The following is a 21,468-nucleotide window of genomic DNA, read 5'->3' as shown; positions in this document are numbered from 1 at the left end:
TTTCCTTAAAAAAATTGCAGATCAGATGACGACATTGGGTTGTGTTCCATTATGTAAAAACCACGATTCTTCAGTGAAGTGGTATATCCTCCAGTAAAATGGGTAATATGTTCCTCAAGAATTAATAATAAATGCGGCCCATCAATCTCTAGACTGCCTCCGTGGTCTGTTGGTCAGCATGCTGGCTTCCAGATCAGGAGGTCCCGGGTTCGATTCCCGGGCTAGGCTCTCGGTGAATTTTTCTTGAAGAAGAGGAATTCCCTGGGTGTCTAGAGTCTGGAAATTTGTATGAATGTGAGTGTGATTGTGAGTGTGCAGGGTTAATATAAAATTAACCAATCATCACAATATAAAAAAATACGTCAGGACTGTCGCTGGGCAGTAACCTGAACACACGTTTCAGCGTCACATTGTTGACAAGTAACTCCATCTGTTAACACAACCATAAAGCATCTAATAGATGCTATAGAGTTACCAACAACGGAAAAAAAAAAAAAAAAATCAATCTCTAAGACAGAACGCAAGGCATTTTCCATAATTTCAGACCATATATTTACTGAAAGACTCACTTGGAAATGGTCTTGTAGAGCCATTGGGTATTTTCAACAGCCCAGTCAAGTTAAAATTCCCACAGAATATGTATTATATGTATTTCTTGTGTTAAATTTTACCGAACCTGGTTAACATGTTTCAGAACTGGTTGGTGCTTGTCTTGGCACCTTATGTTTGTGTTTCCTGTGGGGGTGTGTTTGTGTAGTGTAATGTGGAGTCAAAGAATGTGTGTGTGTTCTGAAATTGAGTTGTGTGTTGAGAATTTCATTTGGATGTGATTTTGTGTGTCTATATATTTCATATTGTTCTAGTGTGTTTAGTTTCTGGCTTTTTGGTTGGATGTGTAGAATTTCCATGTCTGTGTTTGTCTCTGTAGGTGTGATAAGCATTTGCGGTGTGATGTGTTCTACATATGTGGAAGTATTTTGTAGTTTTGTTATGGCTGTGATGTGTTCTTTGTAATGTGTTTGAAATTATGTAGAAGTTGTTGCAGGTGTTGCATTTGAGTTTGTATATGCCTGTGTGGTTGTATTTGTTGTGTTTGTATGTTATAATGCTTTTGTAGAATATTATTTGTTCTGTACACGATGTTGTAATTTAATTTCTTGAATGAGATTGCAATCTTGTGTGTATTTTTGTTTTCGTATGTTAATGTGATGTATTTTTTGTGTTCTTGTGTTTGTGTTGTATTCTTATGCTTTTTGTGATTATGTTTTGTCTTTCTTATTATGTTGTCTATTACGTTAGGCCACACAGGCTTCGGCACGAATCAGAGTCACGTGATTGTCATGGTCTAGTCATGGCCATCTTGACAATCGCCTAATATAAATATAAATGTTCAAATCGCCTAATATAAATACCTTCATTTCCCATAACTATGGCCTAAGCACTCAACTATGGTCCGAAACGCATTATATACTACTTAGTCCCCCAAGAGTCGATATTTGTCATTTGAGGCATCACTGTGATGGAATTATGTTCCCCATAGATGCTTCCATCTACCATTACATGTGGCAATGATATGGATGCTTAACAAGGTCAGTGTGCATCGTTCTATTGAATGTGTGAAGACTCGAAATCATTCAGTTTGTGTTTGTCTCTTTTATTAAGCTCTCCTCTGTAGAACTGGTAAGTTATAGATATATGATTGTACATTTAAACTTGGTTGGCTATATAGTGTTTACTTTCGCATAATAATTAGACTGGCAGAGGTTAATGACTCTGCGTGAAAAATGTTTAACCTCAAGGCTAGAAGTCAGCCCTCAACTATGTACCACAATTTTTCGTGGACCATAGTTGTATTTCATTTTGAAATATTTGTTTTAATAAAATGTGATCAATGTGATTATTTACTTCTGCAAATACGGTATCTCAGTATATTCTAAAACACCATTTAACATTATAGTCCAGAAAATAAAGAAACAGGCTGTTCCAGCATCAATGGTACTAGCACGAATGATGGTCCGGTAAAACGAAAACTTCAAGGTGGAAGGAAAACAATCGTCCCTGTAAGTGACTATGAGAGAGATAAAATTGAATTGGATACAGATTATGATGTTTCCAGTGTTCTCTCCATATTTACAGACAGTGAGTCAGATGTGGAAAAGAAGATGAAATCTGTTAAATTAATGCTAAAGGCACATAGTTATATGGTAGTTACTTATGAGGAGGAACTATGGCCAGGGAAAGTTTTGGAAGTGAAGAACAATGGAGCTATTGTTTCATATATGGTAAGAAGCTGCAATTACTGAGGTGGCGAGAAATGGAAGACATTTTATTCTATAGGAAGGAAAACATAATAAAACAAATTGAAAACCCCGAATGTGTCTCGAAAAAGAGAGATCTATTTTCAATTTCAGAATTACAAGACAAGTGCAGATTCAAAGGATCGAAATAAGCCTATTGAATATAGTTCTTAGTATGGTAAATAAACATTATCAGTGAACTTATGTGCATAATATTTTGCTAAGAATGTGTTAGTTTATTTTGATATCATACTTTTGTTCTTTAATATACACTCACCGGCAAAAAAAATGGGCCAACTACATTTTCTTTAAAATTTTTTAAAATTGTAGGATTTTTAAAATAATTGTATGTGTCCTGAGGTTCATTTAGTTATTAATTTATTTTGTGATACGTAACAATGTAATACTGAATACGTAATAGCCAACAATGATCTGAAAAGAAGATTCGTTCTTCTTGCAATATTGTGTCTAAACTTCTCGGACTCATTTCAAGCTAAGCTGAAGAAATCTACAGACTGGTAAGCTCTTTTGAGGCAGTAGCGGAGTACTTCATTGTATACAAATGTCACTAAGTCCTACCGGTTCAGCAAAAGTGGTTGCATTGATAGAAGATGGGAATAGTCAGTGTTATGTGGCTGCAGTTCTTGGGATTCCTTGATCGACCGTACGAGTGTACCATCACTTTAGAGAGACAGGAGGTTATTCCAGGAGACCATGTTCAGGGAGAAAACGAGTAACTTCGGCTCGTGACGACCATTTTATTGTCCTAAACACATTAAGAGATCGCCATTTCACAAATGTTGAGACCAGAAGAGCCCTCCAGGAAATAAGACAAGTTAACGTGAGTGAGAGAACTGTAAGAAGACGTCTGGATGAATGTTGGCTGAATTCCAGAAGACCAGCTAAAGACCCAGAATTGCTCCAGCAACATCATGTTGAACGATTACGTTTTGCTCACAATCATGCTAATTGGAATCTGGGGGAGTGGCGACGAGTGCTCTTCACAGATGAATCAAGATTTAGTTTACAGATGGACGTGAAAGAGTGTGGAGAAGAGAAGGAGAACGTTTTTTCATGTACCTTCAGTTCACGTGTCAGTTTCCAAGGTGGATCAGTAATGGTATGGGATGGAATTTCGTATGAAGCTCACACAGAACTTGTTTTCATTAATGGAGGTGCTTTGACTGCTCCAAGATTCATCGAAGAAGGTCTAATTTAACATGTGGTATCATATGCCCCACTTATTGGTGAAAAGTTCCTGTTAATGCATGACAATGCTCGCCCTCATGCTACAAGGATCGTGGATGAGTTCCTTCACGACGTTGGATTGAATAGGATGGCATGGCCAGCAAGAAGTCCTGATATAAACCCTATTGAACATGTGTGGGGGGCTGCTAGGGAAGCGAGTTAGAAATTGTCTAACTCTTCACAACAACTTACAGCATCTCCGAAATGTTGTAAGTAAAGAATGGAATAGAATCGACCAGACTGACAACAAGAATCTGATCGAAGGGTTGAATCGGCGAATGGTAACAGTCATACAGTCACGGGGAGGCAATACCCGCTATTAGCAACATCTGGGTGGCCACAAAATCAGTTGAACATTTGGAAGAAAATTGATACAATTTGTAAGTTTTTACACTTTTTAATTATATGCATTGTTTGGCATTGAAAATAATAACGCAAGTGATAATAAAAAAGGGATTTTTTTCTGGGAAGCAATGTTTTCTTCATTTCATAATGGGTTTTCTGATTCTCACCTCATAAAAAATAATTGAGAAACTTTAGGTGGCCCGGTTTTTTTGCCGGTGAGTATAGTTGTTCATTATTGCAGGAAAATGACTTTCATATTTCACTTGTTTATTGTGTGTTTATGCAATGTGTACTAATAAAAGGAATCCATGTACTTTTCATTTATTTTTAATATTTCTGTGCTAGATTATGTTTCTACCCTTAAATGAGAAATTCAATGTTTTGATTTACGAATAATTACAGCTCCAGCTATAGTCCATTCATGCTTTCAAGCATGAATATATGAGTGGACCATAGTTGGGCAACTCAGAATACAACTATGTATTAATGCTTATTTTTTTTAACATTTGTAATTAAATAATTTCAAACACATGCCAATTTTTATTTAATATACACTTACAAGAGTCCGAAGCCAAAATTTCACTTAATCTGGATGAATGGTACTGAAAAATGTGAAAAAATGCGGACCATAGTTAGGGGAAACTATGGTATATGTTTAAAGTTCTAAAAAAGAAAGGAATTGCTATATTAAACTCATGTTAAATGTGCATTTATATATAAACTTGTTCAAGGTTGGCCATGTTATGACTAGGAATGTGACGTTGTGCCATAGCCTGTCTTTCTCATTAGCCACGATACATGGAACTGCAAGATGTTCCAGTATTTCTCCTCAAACCGTTAGACTTCAGACATAAGTATATTAGGTTAAATCGATGCAGTTTAACCCAAACTGCATTATCCTAAAGTATTTCACATTCCTCCTGAGACACTCTGTATGTGTACAGGCTTACATTACACTTATGCTGGGTATTGTTAAGTTTACTCCAACAATTGATTTTATCAATACTGTATGCGTAAAATACCTTGCTATGTACTGCACTGCCAAGCATCTCTTTCCAGTTGATGTCACTATTTAGTCCCAAAACATGCCATGCCTATTCCTTTCCTGGTCCACTTATATGCTCATAGAAAGTCCTGAACAATTATGTACTTAAATAGTACATTTCAAAATACCTATTCCTGTTTTTGAGTAACATTTTTCCTAAAAAAAGTCTGGGTATGGAGAATTTAAAACCATCTAGTGAAGTATATTCTTCAAAATAAGTTAACACAATTTTTTTTTGAGTAGGTTATTTTACGACACTTTATCAACATCTTAGGTTATTTAGCATCTGAAAGAGATGAAAGTGATAATGCTGGTGAAATGAGTCTGGGTTCCAACACCGATAGTTACCCAGCATTTGCTCATATACTGGGTTGAGGGAAAACCCCGGAAAAAACCTCAACCACGTAACTTGCCCCGATCGGGAATCGAACCTGGGCCACCTAGTTTCGCCGTTACTTTACAGGTGTGGACAACACAATATATTGATTGCGATGTAAGCATTAAGTTAACTAGAAAAATATCTCATAATAGTGTTAACAGTTCTCTAGCTTCACAATTTCTTTTTTAACATAAACAAATGGTCCAAGTTATAAGTGAAAGAATAAGATCCCACAAGTCACATTGATTATTTTTAAGTTCAGATTCATTCATTCATTCATTCATTCATTTACTGCTCTGCCCAAGAGCAGGTCTTTCACTGCAAACCCAGCTTTCTCCAATCTTTCATATTTTCTGCCTTCCTCTTCGTTTCCTCATATGATCCATATATCTTAATGTCATCTATCATCTGATTTCTTCTCCCGTTCACCATTCCTTCCAGTGCATCCTTCAGTAGGCAGTTTCTTTTCAATCAGTGACTCCACCAATTTCTTTTTCTCTTCCTGATCAGTTTCAGCATTATTCTTTCTTCACCCACTCTTTCCAACCCTACTTCATTTGTTATTCTGTCTGTCCACTTCACACATTCCATTCTTCTCCATATCCACATTTAAAATGTTTCTATTCGTTTCTCTTCACTTCGTTGCAATGTCCATGTTTCTGCCCCACACAATGCCACCCTTCATATAAAACACTTTAATAGTCTCTTCCTAAGTTCTTTTTCCAGAGATCAGCAGAAAATGCTCCTTTTTCTATTAGAAGCTTCCTTGGCCATTGTTATCCTCCTTTTAACTTCCTAGCAGCAGCTCATGTTACTGCTTATAGTACACCCCTAGAATTTGAAGCTGTCCACTTGCTCTACTGCCTCATTTAGAATTCGCAAGTTTATCTTCTGTATTTTTCTTCCTATGACCATACTCTTCGTCTTATTTGCATTTATCTTCATCCCATACTGCTCACAGCCGTCATTTAGCTCCAGTAGCATGTCCTTTAGTATCATTTCCTCTTCTGCTAACGTCATCTCATCAGCAAATCTTATGCACTTTATTCATCTTCCTCCTACTGTCACTCCTCCTCTGTTCTGAAAACAGTTCTTTACTAAATCCTCCAAGTAGATGTTGAACAAGGTAGGTGATAAAGGACATTCTTGATATATTCCTCTCCCAATTTCACTTCCTTCTGACAGTTCTTCTCTTATCCTGACTTTCACTCATTTCATATAAAAATTACTGAACAGTCTTCTCTCTTTTCAATCCACACCAATTTTCTTTATGATCCCCATCAGTTTATTCCAATCCACTCTGTCAAAAGCCTCTTCTAGGGCCACAAATACTATATACACTTCTTTATTCTTCTCTAGGTATCTTTTGCCGATTGTCCGTAGCAGTCCAATTGCATCTCTCGTACCTTTTCCCTTCTTGAAGCCAAACTGCTCTTCTTCCAACTGTTCTTCCATCTATTACATATGAAATATATTACTGAGCAGTGAAATCTGAATATACAGAGTGAACCGTATGTAATGTCATTAATTTCACGGGTTTATTCATTAAGATAATTCAAACAAAAAAGTTTAATTTAATTTTGATCATTTTTGCTTTCTTTTCGAGATAAAAATTATTTTATGTGAAACATTTCATAGCGTGTTTTGGGAAAGTCATCAATTTAATTCCCAATATGCTCAGTTAATTTAAGAGAGCAGTGTATTGTGATGACTATTTCGTTTATATAACGTCATTCCATTTTCGATCCATGAAGTGTGATGAAATTTTTTATTCCAACCAATCTCAGTTATAAATCGTGATAATTTTTGCAGCTCGATTTATCACTACAATTTATCGCATGGTCGTTCTTTTGTTTAGTCAGTGTCGCCAACTGTTTCCACGTAAATCGATGAGCATGAATCCATTGTACTATATGAAGTGCGAAATCCTACTTCCACATCTACATCTTGAAATTCCATGTCCATTGTATCTAAAGAAAATGACACTCTTTCATAACATTGTTCATTCATTTAATGTATTAATCAGGTTATTTGTAATTATATTATAAAATGTTTAAATTAAATTATGTGCAGCAGATAATGAAAATGTATTTGTTATAATAACAAGAGAAAAATGCAGTACATGTACTTAACATTGTTAAACCTGTATTTCGTTTTTATCAATTGGCATTACTGAATAACATCCAATTTCTTTATTGTAGTAATCGATATTCATCTATTTCAACTTCACAATGTCTGAATAGGTTAAGTATTCATAAATATACAATTATTAACATTTTGTGAGCGAATTTTAGGGATATATTATTTAAATTTTTGGTCAATCTAAAGCCTCCACCAGCCATTGAATGAATATTGCACACTTTTATCACTACCAATGTGGCGCTATAAACCAATTTTCAATACTTTTATCACAACCACAACACATTTCAAATCTTACTGACCATATATAGAATTGAGGGGTTTGGGGGAAAAACCAGGCAGCTCCAATTTTTTCCATTTTTGAGCTATTTATGCAGAGAGGAAGAGAAAAATACGCTCTATCATTTGGTCGAAGAACCAGGTAGTTCCAAAAATTACATTCACAATTATAATGGATTTTGCACCTGCCTCTTTCTGTACATGTTTATTGTTTGGCGGTAAAACCAGGCAGCTCCAGGAGCCACCTTGTTGTTTCACCAAAATCTTACATTATTGTCAATAGCAAGCAGCACTATTATCACAGCTTAAAAGACAAATAAGAATCATAATATTAATCCATTGTTGTCAGTATTATATAAGTAGCACATTAGTAGACAACATGGAGACCAGTGAGAGTGATTTTTCTGCTTTTGAGAGTGAATATAATCCAAATGAAAGTGTGTCTAGTGATGAAACTTCCAGTACAGGGTCATTGAAAAAGAAAAGAAAACGTAATCCAAACGGTGGCTCTCTAATACAAGAAAGGAACTAGAAATGCAGGTAAATCATACGTGAACATGAAAGGCAAGAATTTTCCTGTTCGTGTTACTGGATCCGACTGTAAATGCAAGCGTCAATGTTACCACAATCTTGGTAACCAAATGAAGGACGTACTGAAATCATTTAATGACACGAAGAATAAAGAAACGCAAGATGCATATTAGGGTGGCCTGATAACTGTTTGTGATGTCCAGTGACGCAGTGTTAAAAGTGGAGGTGACATTCCTCGTGCGCACACATATTTATATAAGGTAAACAAAATAATTCAATGCAAACAGGTTAAATTATGCAATATAATTCAAAATGGTAACTAAAAAGTAATGCCTACATGGAATGACAATAAATCATCCTGGAGTATTTATTTATTAATTTATTAATTAATTAATTTATTTATTTATTAATGTATTAATTTATTTATTAATGTATTTATTTATTTATTTTTAATGTATTCATTTATTCATTTATTCATTTATTCATTTATTCATTTATTCATTTATTCATTTATTCATTTATTTATTTATTTATTTATTTATTTATTTATTTATTTATTTATTTATTTATTTATTTATTTATTTTAGTTTCGTCTGAGTTCATAAGAAGTGATAGTGTGTAAAACTGCATTTGCTGGAGATAAAGTATAAAGTAAGCTATGACTTCTACTATAGATTCTTCACCACAAACTTCAGTAATGTATACTTTGTTAAGCCACGTAGTGACACTTGCCAAAAGTGTTATATCTTAGAGAAGAAGATGTTGGAATCTCTAACTGAAGAATGAAAAAGAGCCCTTATAATTCAGAAAGACATCTTAGGAAAGCTGACCTCTTCTATTTACAGTTGAAAAAGAAGTCATCTTTGTCTAAGGCAGATGAAACTGTAGAAACCATCTGCTTTGATTTTCAGCAGAATATGGATCTTCCTACCATACCATCATGGGATGTTTTCTACAGCAGACAGCTATGGCTTTACAGCTTTTGCATATATGTAAGCAGCACTCATAAAAGTTACTTCTACATGTATGATGGAAGTGCGGGTAAAAAAAGTCCCAATGAGGTCATTAGTTTTCTTGACCATTTCTTTGCTACAGTTTGCAAGAAATCTGTAAAGCATATTTTCATGTTTTCAGACAACTGTGCAGCACAGAATAAAAACCATACTATTGTGCAATATTTATTCACATTGATGCAGCAAGGCAGATTTTAGACCATCACACACATCATGTTTTCAGAGCTGGGTCACAGTTTTCTCCCCTGTGATCGCTCATTTAGACTTGTCGAATCATAGAAGAGGAAACATGAACGCCTATATGTTCTGCAGGACTGGTATAAAGTCGTCAGAGACAACTCCAAAAAGTTTGAAGTCTTTCCCGTATATATGCTAAAAAATTTCAGTGAGTGTTACCAAAGCCGCTACAAGAAACTACTAAAGAACACTAAAAATGTCAAGTTCATGATTTCTCCTTACAGACTATTTCAGTATAACATGCGACTTAAGCAGGTTGTTCGGTGTAGTGAATCATTGAATGCAACTTTATTTTTTGACTTTCCTATTATGTAGAAGATGGCCCTTCTTCCTTCATATTCCAAGAAATATATTCAGAACATCTCAAGTATAAAGATGCTATGAAGTTGGCATGTCAGTATATGCGACAAGCTGTTATGCCATTTTATGAGACTTTACTGTGCGACTCAAATACACGTCAAACTGGAACTTCTGAATCTGATGATTAATGATAACTGAGAACGAAAATATATTCACATTTTGATATACTTAACTGTCAAACAACCCCTATGTATGCTATCAACTTTTAAAAATTAAAGTTACTTAAAAGTAATGTTTCAAAATACAATAAAAATGGTCAGTATCTTTATTTGGTGGAATAACATGGTGGCTCCAACATATTCAAAATTTCCGTAATCCTAAAAAGTAATTTTAAAATCATCTGTTTCTTAAACAATCATTTACTTATGCCAGTTACCATGTTATTTGTTAGTTTGAACGTTAGAGGAAGCATTGTTAATTTTTTTAAAGAGTTTTTTTAATTATCTAGGAAAGTACTAAATTGGAGCTGCCTGGTTATTCTCCCAAACCCCTCAATTATTACTACATTAACACATTTAGTATATCACGAAACATGTAAAATGTAATTATTTTGAAAGTCGCCATTGCTTCTTTGAATTAGTAGTATTAGTACGATCCAATAGATGGAAACAGACACAATTGGCAGAGCCAGCAATACATGAAAACGAAATGATACTAAATGTGACATATGTTACTACAGGTGTGTAGTATTATGTGACAGGTTAAGTTAGGTTTGATTAGGTGTGTATTATGTGACAAGTTAGATTAGGTTTGATTAGGTGTGTAGTATTATGAGAAAGGTTAGGTTTGGTTTGATTAGGTGTGTAGTATTATTACTATGTTGGCAACACTGAAATCCACTGTTACATTAAAGAAATATGGCGGTATTCTTCGTTCACGCACGACAATTTTCGTATATGAGTAAAGTACATATTTAGGGAGGGTTGGGTGGGCTTACAGCTCTCCCAGTGATCACATCAATTTCAACTAATCAGTACTATAAATACAAGGCATCTTCAAGGTATTTTTTATTTATTTATTAGTGGCTGGGACAGAAGAAAGATTCACCAAATTTTTATTTTATTCACAAAATAGTCCTAATAAATATCACTCTAGGTCTGAGATTTCTCAGATAAATCGGGAAATCTTAGACCTCTTGTGACATTATTGTGGATAAATTTATGGAAAGAATTTTAGTTTTGTCTTTTAAATGTGCATAAATTTGATCCAAACAAATGTAACTTTGTAAAATTCCTTTGCAGAACGAAAAATTACATTTGTCTGGATCAAATTTCTGCACAGTTAAAGGAGGACAAAACTAAACTTCTTTCAATCATCTATCATCATAATACACTGCTCTCTTAAATGGATTGAGCATATTGAGAATTAAGTCAATGGCTTTCACAAAACATGCTATGAAATGTTTCATTTAAAACAAATTTCTTCTCGAAAAGGAAACAAAAACGGGCAAATTGTATTGAACTTTTTTGTTTGAAATATCTCACAGATTAACCTCCTAAAATTAATGACATTACTTATGGTTCATCCTATGTATGTTAAAAAAACAAATATATTCCTGGATTTTCTCTCAATGCATTGTTCATACCTTTTGCTTTTCATGTTGTCTTCTAGCTGCAAGTTAGAGAAGAACTGACTTTTAAAAAAAATTTAAATCATGGTTTATTTAATGACGCTTGCAACTGCCAAGGTTATATCAGCATCGCCAGTGTGCCAGAATTTTGTCCTGCAGGAGTTCTTTTACATGCCACTAAATCTAGTGACATGAGCCTGTCGCATTTAAGCACACTTAAATGCCATTGACCTGGACCGGGATCAAACCCGCAACCTTGAGCACAGAAGTCCAGTGCTATACCAACTGCGCCACTCAGGGCGACGGAATTGACTATTAAGTGATAAAGTTAATTCAATACAAATCTAGTCTAAAAGGACTACATGCAACTGTCTCACCTCCCTTCCATTAATAGCTTTGGCGCATGTCTGAGCATCCTCCTTCTTCAGGAAGAGAACAAATGCCACTCCTTTACTTCTACGAGTTATTTTATCTTTCATTATTGTAACCCTGTAAATAATGACAATATATTAATATTGCTTATATCGTGTTACTTTTCTCCCTCTACTATACAATATTAACAAAAATTGTCATATAGCGTCTGAACATAACAAAGTACAGAGTGGTTATTAGTGTTCAGGGCCATCAGAGGCTGTTTCATGCCTGTGCTATACCTCATGCTGCAACTGAGAAATGAGAGCTAACATCGCCACTAATAATAAGACGCAATGTAACCCTTTTGTTAATGAAAGCATAAAGAGATATTTAAAACTCATAATGAATACGAGAAGAAAGGAGTGTGTGAAACAGACAGGCAGAATAAGAAATTAAGTTGTGCTAGAAAGAGAGGACGAAGAAAGAATAGTGCTCAAACTAATCAGTTAGTTTGTGTTTTGTTTCGTTTCGTTTATTGTCTGAAGCTATTGAGTTATTATTTTGAGTTGAGTAAGAGTTGAAGAAGATAACATTATTGTTTATTGTTTTCAGTTGTGATATTGATATCGTGTTCATTGAAAGTTAAAGAGATCATGTTGACTTTTGAACAGTGAGTGGAGCTAGTACTGCTCTGTGGGGACAATCACAGGACAACAAGAGAAGCTGCAGGCAAGTTTCATCGTCATCACCCTGACATTCGAAAACCATCATACCAAAATGCAAAACTTTAAAACAACTTTCAGTTTACTCGACAAGAAACGAATTGGTTTTCCCAAATCTGCTACTGAGTGACAGCATTCAATAGACGTGATTGCGAAGATGATGGGCAGTCCTAAAAGATCAGTGCACTATGTGGCTCGAGAAAGTGGTATCAGTAGAGAATCTGTTCACAGAATATTGAAATCTGCACATTTTTACCACTACAAATTACAGCATTTACACGCAATGCAAGAAGAAGATCCAAATCAAGAGGTGAATATATTGCCACTGGATTACACAGCATTTGCGTAGTGATCGATCTTTCCTTCAGCATATTCTGTTCAGTGACAAATGCTTATTCTTTCTGGATGGACATGCTTATACACAAAAGGCACGATACTGGTCCAAAGAAAACCTGAGATGGATGCATGAAGCTAACAACCCTGATGCTCCAAAAGTGGTGTGGAATACTAGGTGACATGGTTGTTGTTTAGTCAACTGTCCGAAGACAGGTCTGGACCCCACAAGTGACATCAACAAGGCATCACTCATGAGGCAACTATGCCAGGAAATAATGGGGTAGGGTAGTCAGTTCCTGTGATATTGTTGTGGAACTATATTTCTTTGATGGAAATGTAAACCAACACACATATGGGGAATTGCTGGACAGCACTGTAATGGACCTCCTGTCTGATTTGCCACTGAACTATAACAGATAAGAATGTGGTTTCAACAAGATGGGGCCAAGGTACATTATGCTCTAACAGTTCGCCAGAAACTAAATGAGATGTTCGGTGTGCACTGGGTTGGACGAGGTGGACCTCAATCATGGTTTCCATGGTCACCAGACCTCACAACCCTTGATTTCTTTCTATGGGGATTTGTGAAACAGCACGTTTTTCAGATAGAACCTACATCTATAGATAACTTGAAACAAAGGCTCACTCATGTTATCCAGCACATCCCACCTACAACTCTTTTAAGTGTGACAGAAGAATGTCAGGATCGAATGAGGTACTGTCTTCAAGTAAATGGAGCACATTTTGAACATTTGCGGTAGTGAACATACTATACACAATTGTATTTCCAATTAAAGTAATGTTTCCCATTTGTCAACTAACTTCTATGTCAGACTGTATATTAAATACATTACAACCACTACACACAGTAAGACATGATATTAAAACAAAAATGTACCAAACATATCTGAAGGATGCAAAAACGAACTACTTATGATATAAATATATATTTCTCAAATCGTAAAGATGCAGTAGCAAGATTTAGAATCCTGATTGATGATTGCTTGGCACATCTGAAAAGAACGAATATATCGGAATCAGACACCTATATACTATGTAATGAAGACAGTGTTATGAATGCAGACCACTTACTTCAGTGCCTATATTGGGAAGCCAGAAGAAAAATGGTGTAAAAACCAAGATCTTGGCCACTAGAAAGAAGAATGATTAATTCAGGATTCACTAGCCTATTAACAACATTCTCCAGCATCCAGTTACAAAATCTGACACTACTCAAGTAATCACGTGGTAGCAATTTGTGAACTACTGTAATTTTATAAGGTTTTAATTTAAGAAGTTTAGTGGCAATTATTGGTGAGAATCTTGAAATGCTTTTTTCCTGAGCAAGCTGATGGAGAGATTTTTTGAAGTACAGTATGGAAAGTACGTGAATAACCACCTACTTTTCTTCTTCTTCTATTCCATTATGCCATTAAGCACTGGGTTCACCTCAGTCCACCCAGACTCTCCAGCAACTTCTATTTCTACATAATATTCTCTTCAATGCAATAATTGTTTACTCTCTCTTATGTGCCATTCTTACTATTGTGTCATAGATCTTCCTCTTCCTATTCTTCCCTCAGTTCGCATTTCCATTACCTGCTTGAGTTTCCTATCTTCTGACATACTGTACAATAAGTATGCCCAAACCACTTTAGTTGTCGTTCCTCAATATCCTCAATTAATGATTTCTTTTGATTTACCTCCTCTCTTATCCTTTCATTTCTAAATCAATCTCATGTGGTCGTCCCAACAGCTCTTCTTAGATATCTCATTTCTGCTGCTGTCAGTTTGTTCCAATAATTGTTATGCAGTGGCAGGCTTTCAGTTCCATACTGAGCTATAGGTACTATAACTGATTCATATACCTGCATTTTGATCTTAATGTTAATCTCTCTTTTTCCACCTACAGTGTTACATATTTCACATATGCTGAAATTGCTTTCCTGTACAATTCAATACCTCTTGCGCCACTCTTCCTAGGTATCAATGCTATCTACTTTCTTTAGTGTTCCCTCTCCACACCTGATAGTTAAGTCCTCTTGTTGCCCATCTTCTTTTGATATCCTCATAACTTTACTTATCTGTATTAATTAGCATTCCTTTCCTTCTCAGCTCCTCATACCATTAATTTATTACCTTGCTATAGTTGGTCCTGTGTGTCTGCTATCAAAACAATACCATCTGCATAAAGAAGATCTTGTACCGTCTGACCAAGCGGTTATGTCGCAGGGTCATCGAAACGGGATAAATCACATGACTGTTACTTAACGGAGCCCTTTTCTTTAATTATTTTAAACAGTTGTATAATATTACGTAGAAGTTCAATTCCGAACAGTTTTTCAGGAATAGCTAAGCCAGTCCAGCCACAAGCCTTTACAGAGGGGCCAGCAGAAATGGGTGGGGGAAACCGAGATGTGACATAACCACTCGAAGGGACAGTAGATAGACCAGTCGTAGTCTCCAATTTCCTACTTTAGTCCTATGTGTTCGTCTTTTGCACATCTTGGTTTATTTCATCCATATGTCATGCAAGAAGTTGTTTATAAGTTAGAAAAAGCGCAATTTGGTCTGTAATTGATTGACAATTGAATCTCTCTTTTTTTTTTTTAAAGGGCATCAGTCACCTAACGTAAATATTAAGAAAACAGCAAAAAACTATATTAACTGAAACAGATGTTTAAAAAATATGTGTTTTATTATTTTTCCGTTTCATCATCATGTACCTTACATTTTGGGAATAATTTGTATTGTTGCATTAATTATTTATCTTTTTATTGATTTTAAAATTTATGAAAATGATGCCCTTTCAACACAAATTGAAGATTTAATGCATGAAACAATTCAATTTTTAACATTAGAGGAGAAAAATTTGCTCCGGCACCGGGAATCTAACCCGGGTCCTTGGTTCTATGTACCAAGCGCTGTAACCATTGAACTATGCCGAAGTTCGACCCGGGTTCGATCCTCGGTGCCGGAGCGAATTTTTATCCTCTAATATTAATTGTTACCGTAACAGACGTATTCTGTAGGACCAAAAAAAATTATCTTCACGTAAATTAAATATTATTTTAGTGAATGAACAGTGAAGTTATTTATTGCAATAAAGCTAAACCAAACACTAAACTTGTGAAGAATGATATACAATAGTATAGTATAAAATACAAAATTGGTTTTCTTGTGAAAATGAACACACTATATCAGGCTAGTCGTCATCTTGTCTAAGAACTGCTGTTGTCATTGGCCAGTTCAAAATATCATTATAAAGTTCAGCCTTTTCCTCTGGTACAAAGTCTTTCAATCTTAAAATAATCACTCATTTTAATTGATTTAATAGGGACTTTCTCTGCTAGATATCCCTTTCGTTGTGCGGGTTGAATCACTTGATGCCGCTGGAGTGCCATCTGAAAAGTATGAATGTTGAGGCCATTGATAGTGGTGTAACCTGTGACATAACCCTTTTAGTCCTTTTCAAAAATGAAGTGAATCTATTCAGAGATGGAAAAGAACACCCGTTCTTTCCTTGACTTATGCTTGGTTTCAATCAAAACTGGTATCATCTTGTAGTAATCCTTCCACCACTGCTTGTAATCACAGATCTCTGATGCTTCTACTTCCTTAACAGTAAATTTTCCTGGTTTAGCACTAAGAATGATGTGTTCAACTACATCATGAATAGTGTATATCCTATCATGTCTCCGTAGTCTACATTTTATGACCCCAAAATCTCTGTCACAGGGCAGAAAACTGTGCCCCCTGACAGAAAAAACTGCTTTATTTTGATTAATTGTTCCGAATCTGTGAGAGATAAAAGGTATCTACAGAGAGTCTGGTTTTTGTTTTGAGCTGAGCAATTGTCTGCCTGAGTTCAGTGATGTTTATTCTCCTTTAGGTAGTCACTCAAAAAACTACAAACTTTGTCAGGGCTTTTACGTCCATTGCCTTCATGATACACATAAAGAGTGTTTGTCTTTTTCTTTATGTTGGTTATGCAAAAAAACATTAACTGTCAATTGTCTGCGATAAAACAGTTCTTGTACCGGTAGTTTGGGAAGAGAAACATTCTGCATAAAGTCAAATGCTAATGATAAAACATGTGTTTCATTTTGACCTTCTTTTGAACTTTAATATTGTAGAGCATTGTAAAATGAGTTGCTCTTTCTCCTATGAACCATCAACTCGGCCACTGCTATACGTTTAGCTTCTCACACATACAGCCTGTATCCACTTGTGGCCTCCCAAATCTGTAGTTGAAGTGTTTTCTGAAATAGTCTCAGTATTTCCAGTAAGAACGTTTAACATCAGGATGATTTTGTACAAAACACTTCCACATCAGAGTAATATTGAGATCAGCATTTAAGTAGTAGATTTTTTCCCTGAATAATGAGACTCTTTAACTTGTAATGATTCAATATGTTCTCGAATCATCATTTCAATATCATGTGGTGTGGAATTGGAAACACCTCTACCGCAGTGTTTTTCCTACTATTTTCAAATCACGAACCCTTTATTTTACACTAATGGCAAAAACCGATAACATTGCATCAAAACACACCTCGTTCCGATGAGTTCCAATTTGTAAATGATACTTGAAAGTGGCTGAGTTTAATCTACTTGACTCCGATCTTGGGTACCTCTGTTTCACTTCTTGCACATCAATAAGCCCCTGAAGATATAAATCTTGTTGATCCTTTGTGAGCAACTAGTACCATCTTCAGTTTTAAAAAGGAACTCACAGAAAAAATAAAATGCTACTCAGCTGTCATATGGTGACATCTTCTGTGTTGAAACGGCATGAGTCAGTGACTGATGCCTTTTCAAAACCAATCTTAGTCTTTGTGTGCAAGTATTTTACTTTTAAAACCGACTATATGACACAAATGAATGAGTCTATGTATGAAGATACCAACATAACAAAAAAGTAAAAATGGAAAAATTAGTGACTGATGTCCTTTCAAAACAAATAGATTCAATTAGATTCACGAGAGTACAAAAATAGTTCCTGTGCTTGTTCGTTATTTTGTGCCACATATAAGTATAATGGTGAAAATGAAAAATATTCTGACAGTTCTGTTTCAGGTAAGGAAAATATTTGTTAGCTCATTAAAATGTTATGACAAGCATGATTTCTTAATGACAAAAAACCTGTCACCAGACGCAAATTTCTTATGAAAGACATATTAGATTAAATAGGTAAACAAGGAACCTGTTGGAATTGTGCGATTAGATAGGGAAATGTTTAGGGAATTTAATAATAAAGAGCTGGGGAAATTTGAGAGACAAAACTACTATTACGTCATTAAATTAATAATTCGGCATAATACACAAGCCCTCCAGGAAGATGCCAGAGAAACATGATATAACTTACAGCCAGATAAATATTATTTTGTGCTTGGAAACCCGTACCTACAATATGTTTTTTACTAAAACTGCAACCACTGAAACATCCATAATGGAAGGGGGCAGAAAGAGGACTTTATTGTTCTCCTTTGCATAATGAACCTAACCCACCATCAGAAACAGTGAGGAGATTAATCGCCCACTGCAACGAGACGGGTAAGGAAATCATCATAGGCGCTGATGCCAACGCTCATCATGTGCTGTGGGGAAGCACCGACATCAATCCAAGGGGCGAACAGCTGGTGGAATATCTGGTAAGTACTGACCTATATATTCTTAATAAAGATAACGAACCAACTTTGGTTAATTCACAGAGGAGGGAAGTTACTGGCATGACATTAGGGACTAAATTAGCTGAGGATCTAGTTTCAAACTGGTATCATCAGATACTTCTGCATCCGATCATAGGTACAGCTCACGCGAAAGATCTCAAAGCTTAGAGACTGTTGAAATTTAAATGGTAGAGAACAGTTTCTTGTCAGGCGTATATTCCACTTGCAAAACATTTCTCTCTTTGTCAGTCAGTCAGTCGCTTGCTCGCTATAATATGTGCTTATAGTAGGTATTATGTTACAAAAGTATTCACTTGTACCATTTTTAAGTGTGTGTAATACTGTACCATAAAATCGTTATATAGAGTTAGTGCGTGCATGTATATATGGTATTGGTATTGTATTGTGTATATAGATTATATAAAAAAAAAAGGTAAAGGTATCCCCGTAACATGCCATGAAGGCATTTGGGGGGCATGGAGGTAGAGCCCCATGCTTTCCATGACCTCGGCACTAGAATGAGGTGGTGTGGTCGGCACCACGCTCTGGCCGCCTTTTACCCCCGGGAAAGACCCGGTACTCAGTTTTATAGGAGGCTGAGTGAACCTCGGGGCCGTTCTGAAAGTTTGGCAACGAGAAAAAATCCTGTCACCACCATATAGAATTATTTAAATCATGTATATAGAGTCAGAGTGCGTGTGCATATATATATGTCCTCAGGTTGCGGATAGAGGAGATGGCCTCCAGATATGGAGGGTAGCTGCGAATATATTGAATAAGCAGTCGTGGACAGCCGATAAGGGGTGGTCCTCCAGCTTGGGGGTTGGGCGAAGGGCTAACAACCCATCACCGTAAAAAACAGGTTGTTACAAATCCTTCAAATAAGCCTCGGAATGGGACTGATTCTCTGGCACGACCACAGCAAAGGAATAAGGTTTTGAGATTTGGTACATGGAACGTAACTAGTCTTTATAGAACAGGAGGGGTAACATTAGTAGCAAAAGAACTAGCTAGATATAGAATAGACTTTGTGGGAGTACAAGAGGTTAGGTTAGATGGGAATGGCATATCACAAGTAGGCGATTACTTGTTGTATTATGGGCAAGGAAACGATAATCACCAATTAGGAACAGGATTCTTTGTACATAAAAGAATAAAATCAGCAGTAAAAAAGGTCGAATTTATCAGTGACAGGTTATCGTATTTAGTACTTAAGGGTAGATGATGCGATATCGTAGTTATAAATGCTCATGCCCCTACAGAAGAGAAAGACGACCATATAAAGGATAGCTTCTATGAGGAATTGGAACACACTTCTGATCATTTGCCTAGATATCACATGAAAGTTTTATTGGGGGATTTCAATGCTAAACTAGGATGGGAGGATATTTTTAAACCAACAATTGGAAAAGAGAGCCTACACATAAGTAGTAATGACAATGGAGTTAGGTTAGTCAACTTTGCCACATCAAAAAATTTAATTGTCAAAAGTACAAGATTTCCCCATAAGGATATACATAAATATACTTGGATTTCTCCAGATGGAATGACACACAACCAAATAGATCACATCTTGATAGATAAACGGAGACATACTAGTATAATAGACATTCGAACTTTCAGGGGACCAGACTGTAATTCTGACCATTATTTGGTAATTGGAGAATTAAGGGAAAGGCTATCAGTAGCTAAGCGAGTAGAGCAACAAGCTAATATTAGTAGATTCAATATTCTGAAATTAAAGGACGACGAAACTAAGCAACGTTATCAGGTTGAAATTTCAAATAGGTTTGCTGCTTTAGCAACTTCCGACGAAGCTAAGGAAGAGTTAGACGTTAATAGCGTGTGGGACAATATCCGAGATAATATCAAAATTGCAGCTGAGCAGAGCATAGGCTATCATGAAACTAAGAAAAAGAAACTGTGGTTTGATGAAGATTGTTCCATTGTAGTAGATAGAAGGAAACAGGCAAAATTGAAATTCTTACAGGATCCAATTGAGGAGAATAGAGATAATTATTTCAATGAAAGACGGGAAGCAAGTCGTACACTTAGGAATAAAAAGAGAGATTACTTGAAAGAAAAACTGAATGAGGTAGAAACAAATAGTAAAAATAAAATCATTCGAGATTTATATAAGGGTATAAAGGAATTTAAAAATGGATATCAGGCAAGGGTAAACGTGATTAAGGATGAGAATAGTGACTTCCCTGCAGACTCTCATTCAATCTTGAACAAATGGAAAAACTATTTTGGGCAACTACTAAATATACATAGGCCAAATAGAAATGATCGGGACGAAATTCAAATACAAACTGCTGAGCCATTTATACCCGAACCCACACTTTCTGAAGTCGAAATTGCGATAGAAAATCAGAAAAACTTTAAGTCTCCAGGTATCGCTCAAATTCCAGCAGAATTAATACAAGAGGGTGGAAGCGCATTATCTAGCAAAATTTATAAACTTGTACTTGCAATTTGGGAAAAGGAAATTGTACCAGAACAATGGAAGGAGTCCATAATCGTACCTATTTTTAAGAAGGGGGACAAGACTAACTGTAGTAACTTTCGAGGAATATCACTTTTGTTGACATCGTATAAAATTTTGTCGAATATCCTTTTGAGAAGAATAACTCCATATGTAGATGAAATTATTGGGGATCATCAGTGTGGTTTTAGGCGTAATAGATCGACTATTGATCAGATTTTGTGTATTCGACAGATATTGGAGAAAAAATGGGAGTATAAGGGTACAGTACATCAGCTATTCATAAATTTCAAAAAGGCGTATGACTCGGTTAAGAGAGAAGTTTTATATGATATTCTTATTGAATTTGGTATTCCCAAGAAACTAGTTCGATTAATTAAAATGTGTCTTAGTGAAACTTACAGCAGAGTCCGTATAGGCCAGTTTCTATCTGATGCTTTTCCAATTCACTGC

At 35.7% G+C, this 21,468-nt stretch overlaps 1 protein-coding gene across 2 annotated transcripts in view; it reads right to left on the bottom strand.

Moving 5' to 3' along the window:
• The window catches only part of LOC138700394 (zinc finger CCHC-type and RNA-binding motif-containing protein 1-like), a 61,633-nt gene that overhangs the window by 32,897 nt on the left and 7,268 nt on the right, over positions 1–21,468 (bottom strand). For both annotated transcript variants that reach the window (XM_069827016.1, XM_069827008.1), the window contains exon 2: positions 11,821–11,932. In XM_069827016.1, coding sequence (XP_069683117.1) covers positions 11,821–11,932 — 112 coding nt within the window. The remainder of the gene's footprint in view (positions 1–11,820; positions 11,933–21,468) is intronic.

This window comes from Periplaneta americana, chromosome 1 (genome assembly GCF_040183065.1).
Source record: "Periplaneta americana isolate PAMFEO1 chromosome 1, P.americana_PAMFEO1_priV1, whole genome shotgun sequence".
Lineage (NCBI taxonomy): Eukaryota > Metazoa > Arthropoda > Insecta > Blattodea > Blattidae > Periplaneta > Periplaneta americana.
Note: the sequence above shows the minus strand (reverse complement) of the source record. Positions and strands in the feature narration are given on the sequence as shown.